The following is a 10,000-nucleotide window of genomic DNA, read 5'->3' as shown; positions in this document are numbered from 1 at the left end:
TTTGTGGCTTTGTGTGTGTGTGTGTGTGTGTGTGTGTGTGTGTGTGTGTGTGTGTGTGTGTGTGCGTACCGTACGTGCATGTGTGTGTTCGGTACTATGTGTACATATATGTATGTTTGCACTGTACTGTATATGTCTGTGTGTGTGTGTTTTATACGCGTGGTCTCCTGGCTTTCTCTCCCTCTCCCTCTGCGCGCGCCACCTGCCCCTTGCTGTGCCCATGTGTGCCCGTGCAGCTGCCTGGGGCCCTGTGCGCCAGCTCCCCTGCCATCGCGAGCCCCCCAGACCCCCGCGTCTCCTACCTGCCCACCAGCAGCACGCTCACGCTGCCCCTGTCGCCACGCAGACGCAGCCTTGGGGTAAGAGTGCCACTTCGCAGATGGCTGATAGATGACCTTCTTAAGAAGATCGGGTTGAAAAAAAGGCATGGTTTAAACGTGCAAAAGTTAATATCCGGGCTGCCTGAATTGCGCAAGTTGATCGAACTTAAAAAGTTGTGGAAATTTCAACTAACAGCAGTAAGTTTGGTCAAGTTAAAAAAAGTCAGGCTAGCCTGGCTCTCACCAGTGTGTGTGTGTGTGTGTGTGTGTGTGTGTGTGTGCGTGTGCGTGCGTGCGTGCGTGCGTGCGTGCGTGCGTGCGTGCGTGCGTGCGTGCGTGCGTGCGTGCGTGTGTGTGTGTGTGGAGCCTCACGAAGCTGCGCGGAACTACACAGGTCGGGAGAGTTAGGCAAAAGTCAGTCAGACACCAACTTTTGTAAATGTAAACCATGCTTTTTCTTTACAGTGCATCACAGCCTACTGAGAGACAATAGCTACAGGACGTCCCAAAAAATATATACAAACTTTCAATAATTGTGAAGTAGATGTTTTTTCAATTCAAGGACTGTTACAGGTCAGATAGCATAGACATTACACATCAGTTTGAGAAATGTTGGTGACAAAACAATGGAATTGTGGTTTTAAAGTCGATTACATTTTGAATGAAAATGAAATGTGAATACAATTCTGTGATGTATGGATTAGTACTGTCATATCAGTACTCCAAGATGGCTAGTTTTTCCACTCAGCAGTCGTAGTGAAAGCTATTTTCAAAGCTTTTCAGAGTTCCTTGTTGGGCTTTTCTTGACGTACTGGTAATTGCGCTTTTGGTAAGAAAGCAATGGTGCAGAGATTTAGATACAGTATACTACCATTCAGTTATTATTGACAGATTGATATGACAACCAAGGCTCTAAATGAACTTTTCATCACCAGCCAAAATGGCTAGTATATATTAATCTCACTCGCCAAACACACTCACTAAAGGCTAGTAAGTAGACATTGTTTTCCAGCCAAACTGAAATTTCACCAGCATTTTGCCGTTTTGCTGGTGTTAATTTAGAGCCGTGTGTGTGTGTGTGTGTGTGTGTGTGTGTGTGTGTGTGTGTGTGTGTGTGTGTGTGTGTGTGTGTGTGTGTGTGTGTGTGTGTGTGTGTGTGTGTGTCTGTGTCTGTGTCTGTGTCTGTGTCTGTGTCTGTGTGTCTGTGTGCGTGTGTGTGTGGGACAGGAGCGTGAGGGTCCGTCCAGCAGAGAGGATGCCCAGATGCTGTGGGAGATGCAGAAGCAGCACATGCAGGACACACTGAAGAGGCAGAAACAACAGATGAAGGAGGACAACGACTGGCTCAAACAGGAGGAGAAAATGCTGGTGAGAGAGAGAGAAAGCGAGAGAGAGAGAGAGAGAGAGAGAGAGAGAGAGAGAGAGAGAGAGAGAGAGAGAGAGAGAGAGAGAGAGAGAGAGAGAGAGAGAGAGAGAGAGAAAGAAGCAAAGAAAGAAGAGGCCATTTAAACACACATACTGTATAGTACTGCACAGTTGCATGTAGTGGGACAATGACTGGCTCAAATAGGAGGAGAAAATGATGGTGAGAGAGAGAGTGAGAGAGAGAAAGACAGAAAGAAAGAAAGAAAGAAAGAAACAAACAAACAAACAAATAAACAAACAAACAAACAAATAATGAAAGAAGGGAGAGAATTTCTCATTTAAAACCCTATAAACTGTACATTTGCATGTAGTGTTGGAGCAGGATGCAACTGAGCAATCAAGGGCAATGTCCCTCTTACTTGAGACGACACACACACACATACCCGTACATGGCTATGTGGGACAGAGAAATATTTTTCAGCATTGATGTGTCTGTACGGGACCAATGAGTGATACCTAAACTGGATAACATTTTATTTTAGGGTTCACATGTAAGGCAAAATCAACCATATTTTAGGCGTGTAAGGCGTGTCCTTGTTCTTTGCCAAAATGCCTTTATTATTGATATAATCATAATAAGGAGCTAGTAGGCCTTTGATTTTCCTTAACACATATTTTATAAGTCACGTATACAGACAGTAATTTGGCATGTGTTTGTGGCTAACATGAGAACCCAAAAATAAAGTGCTACCCTACTGTAAACTCGGATGCACCTGCATGCCATGGCTACTGGGGTTGTAAAAGGTAGTTTTAGAGAGTTGAAGAGTCTCACTCGCAGCTCATAAATAAAAAAGTCACTCCTGTGTGTGCAGTGGGTGTGGTGAGCCGGTGTGAAAGAGACTAGACGGATACAGATACAGTAGGCTTCGATGAGTCACCCAGCGCTGGTCACGGCTTTTTCCACAGACTGCTGTTAGTTCACCCATTCCTGTGGCCTTTGTCAGGTGGAGCCTGACTGTGTGTGTTTTTTCTGTGCTGGAAGTCAGTTTGTTTTTACTTTTTCCATCTTGTTTCCATCTGGTGCGTAGGACCCCGGCACACTGGATGAAACACAAACAAACATGGTATGCAAATATATATTATATTATGGTGTCTTATGTAAATTCAGTGCATTGTCTTTAAAGTTTACAGGATTGCAGTAGGTGTTTATCTTATTATTCCAAATGATATATTATTGGCATTGTTATTTCACCATATCTTTCTGATCTTTCACCAACAGCCATCTGATGGAGAGACTGGATATGGTGAGTGAATAATGAGTTGTAGCCATGCTGAGATACGGTAAAACAGGGCTGGACTGGGGGAGAAATAGGGCCCGGGCACTTTTAGCTTAAAGGGGCCCCTCATAATTAGTGGCGCAGAACTGACTTTTTTTTACAACATTTCTGAAAATAGGGATCCACGAGGGTGCAGGGTCAACCGGGAAATGCCCGCTATGCCAGATGGCCAGTCCAGCCCTGCTGTATACCTACATTAAATGTGACACACATGTGTACACACGTGTATTATACAGTACCGGTATATTGATTTGTATGACTTTTCAATGCACTAGTCACCAAAGTCATCCTCCATTTTTCCGTCGTGTTTTTCACTTCTCATTTACACACTGTTTCTCAATCTCCTAATCTCCATCTCTCTCTCCCCCTCCCTCCTCCGATCCTGAAGCCCAGTTCAAAGGTCCTCCAGAGAAGCCTCCTCGACTGACCGCCCAGGTAATTTCCTCATTAAAGTCAGTCTGGATTTCCGCCAAAGGCAGCACCACCGCCACCACAGCTACCGTCGCCGCCGCCGCTGCTCCTTTGAAGCGTTCTGCCAGCGCTTGCTTCCTTGCTTGCTTGCCGCCCCGCGTGCTGCCGTTTTCCTCCATTAGTCGGCCGTCTGGCAGCTGTTTGCCATCAAAGCAGCGGGGCCTCAGTCAGAAGCCCGGGGCCGCCCGTCACGTGCCTGCTTATTAAGACCCCTTTAAAAAGTTGACAGGCTCTTTGTTGTTGTCAGTGCCAGGCAGGCAGGCAGGCAGACAGCAGCCAGGGCAGGTTGGATTTCAAAACCACGTTCAGTGGAGGCTGCTGCAGCACCTATCAGAGTGTTAACAGCCATCACAGAAAAATGATTTGGCACAAAGTCTGACTTGCATGAATAAGTTAGGCTGGCATGGCTAAATATCTTTCGGCTGAATTGTCATTTGCAAAATTGAATTTATGAACACATTAACATAATGACTGGCAGAAATGTTACTGTTTCTGGTATCAGCAACTCATGTTAATTGACATCACTAGCTCCCCATTCCCCACCTCACCACACCCTTTGACCCTGTAGCATACGTTGAATTAGCTAAATCGTCAATCGTCATTTGCAAAGATGCATTTGGAATCAGAGTAACATAACTATTACTGTTAATGATATATAAGAAACTCAGGTTAATTGGTCCCCTTGTCCACCTCTCCTCACCACACCCCTGGACCCTGTGGCACGAAGGGCATGGTTAGCACAACAGTTAGATGGGCTAGATCATTAGGTTTTTACAGTAGTCATCATTAGCAAAAGTGTATTTATGAGCGGAATGGTCAATCAACCAAGTAATAGCTGACAGGAATATTGCTGTTTCTGGTACAAGCGTGGCCGCTGACAGCTTTGGCCGCACCTAAGACAAAGTCATTTGAGAGGGCCCCCCACCCAATATGCCTACATACATTGTAATGAGCATCCATTTTTCTGAGCCCCCTCTCTGGCTGGGCCTGGGACAACTGACCCATTTGTCCCTCCCTGTCATCTTCCCTGGGAACAAGTGACCCTTGTTGTTAATTGATCTTTAGTTTCATTTATTTGTTAGGGACAGATACATACAGTAGCATGTACGTTGAATAACAGCCAAACAGCAAGCATCATAGCATTTATAGCAAAAAAGCTAGTTTCCAATGCTTGTCCCTAGAAGGGCTTGTAAAACAATACACTAACTATACACTAAAACCTATCTCCCCTTCCCTCTCCACCTCTCCTCACCCCGCCCCTGCAGCCTGCCCCCACTGCAGAGCTGGACCGGACGGAGGACGCAGTGTACCAGAACGTCATGGAGATGGTGAAAGTAGTGGTCCAGCTGAAGAACGACGTCAACGTGCTTCCTCCCTCTGAATACTTGAGCTTAGTAAAGGTAAGAGAGACGCAGACAACTTCAGTTAACCATCGCTATCTGAATCATGCAAACTCGTAGCCTCTTAGTGCAGATGGGGTCGCCGGCGGGCCTATTCACTAGTTGCTGAAAATACCCAACTACATTACAGAGAGCCTTAATGAACAGATTAAGACATAGCCATTACAATTTCAGTGACAGTAAGGTTATAACATAGGCTCTGCGCTAAGGGGTTGAAGCCAATTTGGAGTTCATGGTAAATGTTGCCCCACAACAATGCTGTCTCTTTGGCAAGACATGATGCCTTGACTATAAATAAAACATCAAGAAACAAGAGTGTAGATAATAAAATAAGATGCATCTTATTCAAGCAAATGTTAAGTAGCTTTTCTGTAGCTCTGTATAGTTTATGGACACACAAAAACCTGTTTCACAAAGGACTAATGGGATATGTTTTTCATATGCTTGTCTCAGTCTGTTGGAATGACTCTACGGAAGCTGATCAACAGTGTGGATGAGGCTCTTCCAAACCTGGACAAATCCTGCAAAACAGAGGTATCAGTATCACTTCACGCCCACAAATATAAATCCTAACTAGCTAGACCACATCAAGGAGGAGGCCTGTTTTGAACTCATGTCTGATACAATGCTTCTCGTCTCTTGCCCCCACCCACACCCATCTGTCTCTTACTGTTATTCTCCCTCCCTCTCTCTCTCTCTCTCTCCCCCCCCTCTCTCTCTCTCCCCCTCTCTCTCTCTCTCTCCCCTCTCTCTCTCTCTCCCCCTCTCTCTCTCTCCCCCCTCTCTCTCTCTGTCTCTCCCTCCCTCTCTCTCCTCTCTCTCTCTCTCTCTCTCTCACCTTAACAGATTGAGGGTACTCAGAAGCTGCTGAATAAAGACTTGGCGGAGTTGATAAGTAAGATGCGTCTGGCGCAGCAGAACGCCATCACCTCGCTCAAGGAGGAGTGCAAGAAGCAGATGCTGACGGCGGCCCACACGCTGGCCATGGACTCCAAAAACCTCCTGGACGCCGTGGACCAGGCCCGGGTGAGGGTCAACCTAGCCAAACCGGCCCCCGAGCCAAGTTAGGCCTACCTGGACCATCATCGTCAGAGGCGCATCTTCTCACCAGAGAAGGCAGGCAGCTGCTTGGGGCCCCCAAGCCCTTGGGTGGTGAATAAGAGCTCACGCTTGGTGAGCTTGGTGGCAAATTTCTTTCAAATATTCACTCTTTTGACATTTTGCTTGGGGCCCCAGCTGAGCCTACAGTCGTCTCTGATCATCGTCATCCATCTGGGGCATCCATGCCCTAATGGATAAGAAGGTGTACCTTTTTAGAACAGAGAGTTTTGGGTTCGAATCCCATCCTTACCTAGCCAGGGAAATCCCATGCTGCCTTGCACAATCGTTCCGATTGTGAAAGGCACTTGTGATTAGGTCTGGTGGTAACCAGGCAAATCCTTACCAGTAGGAACAATGTGTGCATTCCCCATACGCTTTCATCCAGGGCTGAAGTGCCCTTGAGCAAGGCATCTAACCACTGCTCCAGGGACTGTAACCAAACTCCTGTGATAACTTTAAAGGTGCACTGTGTAGGATGGTGGCCAGAGTAGGTATTGCTACAATACTGCTCATTGAAACTGTGCTGCCTATTGCCAAATTTGATCTATTCATTAGTATTTACTAAGTGATAAGCTAATATTTGGAGAAGACCCCGCTTTTTCATGTACCGGTATGAAAAGTGCTGTTTTCCCAGTCATTATGAATACTTAGAATTTGATGGTGGTGGTAAGTATTCCTGAAAAAGGTAACATTTGTGAATGGGCAGCATGAATTCTGGAAATAAACTACTTAAAATAGTACACAGTGCACCTTTAAGTTGCTTTGGATGAAAGTGTTGGTTAAGTGTAATGAATGTATTGCAGGACTTCACCTCAACCTTGTAGCACTCCCTCTTCAGTCTGGAAATCTTCAGGTGTAGATTAAAAAAAAGAATCCAGGGTTCTTGAGTCTAGGTCCTTTCCGATGTTAGGTTACTCCCATGACATTCATGTTGTAGTGTTTTAATCAAACCACAAGGGGAAAATGTCATTTGAACAGTTTATGTAGATTCACTTCCAAGTTAGTATCTTAAAAACTGTGGTGATGTTGTGGTGAATCTGGAAAAAACACACATTTCACATACAGTACATCTCATTTCATTTGTTAAAACAATTTGTGTGAATTTTGTTTATGTAAGTTATATGTAATATAGAATGTTTGTTTTCCATGTATATGTCCAGATACTGAATTCAGTCAAATACATATTTGCTGACTGAAAGTGCCAAGTCTTAGCAGCTGAATGTGTAGTATAGCCCTCAGTGCAACATCTCAGAAATGAATTCTTGTGTAGTTTTTTATATATATACCGTGGAACTTATTATTTTTTCAAGAGACAACAGGGTGTTTATTTTTTTGTGAAAAACATGAATGTTATTGTGTGTCCAAAGTCTTTGGTGGAGGTTTGGACTCACCGTTTGTATGAAATAAACATGATTCTCTAGTGTGACTCTTGAGTATATGTTTGTATTTGTGTATTTATGCAAGCTGTGTGTGTGTGTGTGTGTGTGTGTGTGTGTGTGTGTGTGTGTGTGTGTGTGTGTGTGTGTGTGTGTGTGTGTGTGTGTGTGTGTAAGAGAGCGTGGGTGTGTGTACGGTATGTGAAGCTTTTTGCTAAACTCAAATGTTGGCTATATGTTTATGTGTATTAGGTGCAATAATGTGTATTAGGTCTTTGTGTATGTTGTGCATTTGTGTATTTATATAAAATGTAAGACACCTTAATTTCCTTCGGGATTAATAAAGGTACTCTACTCTATTCTAAAATGACCCCATTATTGAATGGGTACAATTAATTTATTTTCACCATGATTTAGACAAAAATGGTCAGCTTCAGCCTTTTATACATGAACTCTGGTTCAGGGTGATTTGTTGTGGCTATCCAAGACTTATTAGAGTAGAGTGCAGTCTACACATATGGCCACTAGGTGGAAACCTTCACTCACAATCCAAAGTGGCAATTTCTTTTTTTTCCCTGTGTATTTCTATTTACAGTAAACAAGGCATCCTCACGGTTGTCAACCCCATTTGGCCTTGTCAGGAAAGGTCATTTAATCTCAAGGCCACTGTAACCAGGAAAGGGCAGCATCGGTGCACTGCACAACAGCAGATTCCCTGGACTGCACAGTTACAGAAATTATATAAAATGATTGACGGATGCACGCATTTTACAGTTCCTTCAGAAGGTCAGGTCAATTTACAGCCATGCACAGTGGGAAGCACTCTAGCCGAATCAATGATTAGGATGAGTGCCTCCCTCCTCATTAGTTGCCATGGGAGGGCTAATTAATTAATGACCAAATCTAGTTACCTCACATCCCCCCACCACGGTTACCAGGACACTTACTGTACTCTACCACTCATTCTAACAACATAAATAGAGGCCTTCTCAATCTTAATATAGGCACATACAGTCATACCTGTGTGTATATATATACAATATATTATATATTATACATTTTATATATATTATACATTATATATATATATGTATTAATATAGGCACATACAGTCATACCTGTGTGTATATATATACAATATATTATATATTATACATTTTATATATATTATACATTATATATATATATATATATATATATATATATATATATTATACATTATATATATATTATATTATATTATATTGTATTATATTATGTTATATTATATCATATATACCTTTTATGACATTTTTAAATTTAATCTGCAATTATAACTTGATATTTTTAACCAGAAACACATTAGGCTACTGTACCATGCTTTCTGGTTATTCCATTATACTGTATTATTCCACTATGATGTACTCTTTACACCTCCTTTACCACCTTTACACCAAAAGCAATTACACCTCTTAAGAAAAGCAAATGGTGAGAGATAAAGGTTGTGGAATAGATACTGTAGCCTACAATGTTCCCTCTTTATACCACGTACCATGCACTTAAAACACTTCTGTCTGAAGGGCTGTAGTGTAGTGCAATATGTGTGAAGGTTGACCCTTTCCTTTTTACAATGACATTCCATTGAGAAAGAAAGAATGTAAAAATCCCCAGCGACTCCTCTTAGGATGGCGTTTGAATGGCGATAAGCTGCAGCAGACCGTCTAAGGTCAGCACTAAGGAGATATCTCGATGCTCTTTAGCGCTCCTCATTTCTCTCTCTGCTCAGACTGGCTGACTTGGCTCCAATGAATCTATCTGTCCTCTCCTGATCAATGTGACGAGAGGGATCTGACCTGTAACTGCAATAAGGGACGTTTTGCTGACCGCCGCGAGAAGGGTAATGATAATGATGCAGAAATATGAGGTCAGGCACGGAGACCTGGGCTGACCTCTGACCTTCACCATAACAACCCTGTCAGAGTGTGAGGTCAGGGCAGGTACGACTGTACAGACAATATGAACAGGAAGTCTCCAATCACTGGCTCATCTCATCATGAGAGGAAGGAAGTTAGGAACAGCTGAAAGCAATACTAAAGGAGATTGAAAAAAAAAAAAAAACATTACCAATTAAGCAGCCCCACCCGTCTAAACACAACAATTAAAGACAATATAGCATCAGAAGTGCTCTAGTAATGCAAGGAAAGGTAACAATAAAATGCCTTCATTTCCTTTTCCTTTTCTTCTCAAGCCCTTAGCACAGAGCCTATGTTATAACCTCACTGTCACCAAATGTAATGGCTATGTCAATCTGTTACTTAAGGCTCTCTGTAATTTTATAGCAATGTTGTTATCATGTAATATCTGGAACTCCTATGCAAAGCCAGGTTCCAGGTGCTGGTGAAGTGCAGTCATCAGTCATCCATAGTAACGCGGTGATCCTTCTTCTTTACTGTGTTGTTCTCATGTAGTTGAGTATTTTCAGCAACTAGTGAATAAGTCCGCCGGCGACCCCATCTGCACTAAGAGGCTACATCTGCAGCCCTGATACAGGATTCATTTCCTCTTTTGTGTACGTTACACATTGTCAAGCCCCAAAGAATAGCAAGGACCCGACCCGACCCGGCCCGGCACCTTAAAAGTCTCTGCAAGTG

The 10,000-nt window shown here is 43.3% G+C and overlaps 1 protein-coding gene across 2 annotated transcripts in view; it reads left to right on the top strand.

Annotated features, from left to right (window-relative positions):
• Positions 1 to 7,420, top strand: part of ptk2ba (protein tyrosine kinase 2 beta, a) — a 33,515-nt gene extending 26,095 nt beyond the window's left edge. Inside the window, exons 24-31 of one of the 2 annotated variants that reach the window (XM_063184200.1) lie at positions 237 to 359; positions 1,548 to 1,688; positions 2,774 to 2,809; positions 2,965 to 2,989; positions 3,411 to 3,457; positions 4,759 to 4,893; positions 5,347 to 5,427; positions 5,740 to 7,420. In XM_063184200.1, the coding sequence (XP_063040270.1) occupies positions 237 to 359; positions 1,548 to 1,688; positions 2,774 to 2,809; positions 2,965 to 2,989; positions 3,411 to 3,457; positions 4,759 to 4,893; positions 5,347 to 5,427; positions 5,740 to 5,961 (810 nt within the window). In that variant the 3' untranslated portion in view covers positions 5,962 to 7,420. The remainder of the gene's footprint in view (positions 1 to 236; positions 360 to 1,547; positions 1,689 to 2,773; positions 2,810 to 2,964; positions 2,990 to 3,410; positions 3,458 to 4,758; positions 4,894 to 5,346; positions 5,428 to 5,739) is intronic. The other variant, XM_063184201.1, reaches the window with a different exon arrangement.
• Positions 7,421 to 10,000: the final 2,580 nt, after the last annotated feature.

This window comes from Engraulis encrasicolus, chromosome 19, assembly GCF_034702125.1.
Source record: "Engraulis encrasicolus isolate BLACKSEA-1 chromosome 19, IST_EnEncr_1.0, whole genome shotgun sequence".
Lineage (NCBI taxonomy): Eukaryota > Metazoa > Chordata > Actinopteri > Clupeiformes > Engraulidae > Engraulis > Engraulis encrasicolus.
Note: the sequence above shows the minus strand (reverse complement) of the source record. Positions and strands in the feature narration are given on the sequence as shown.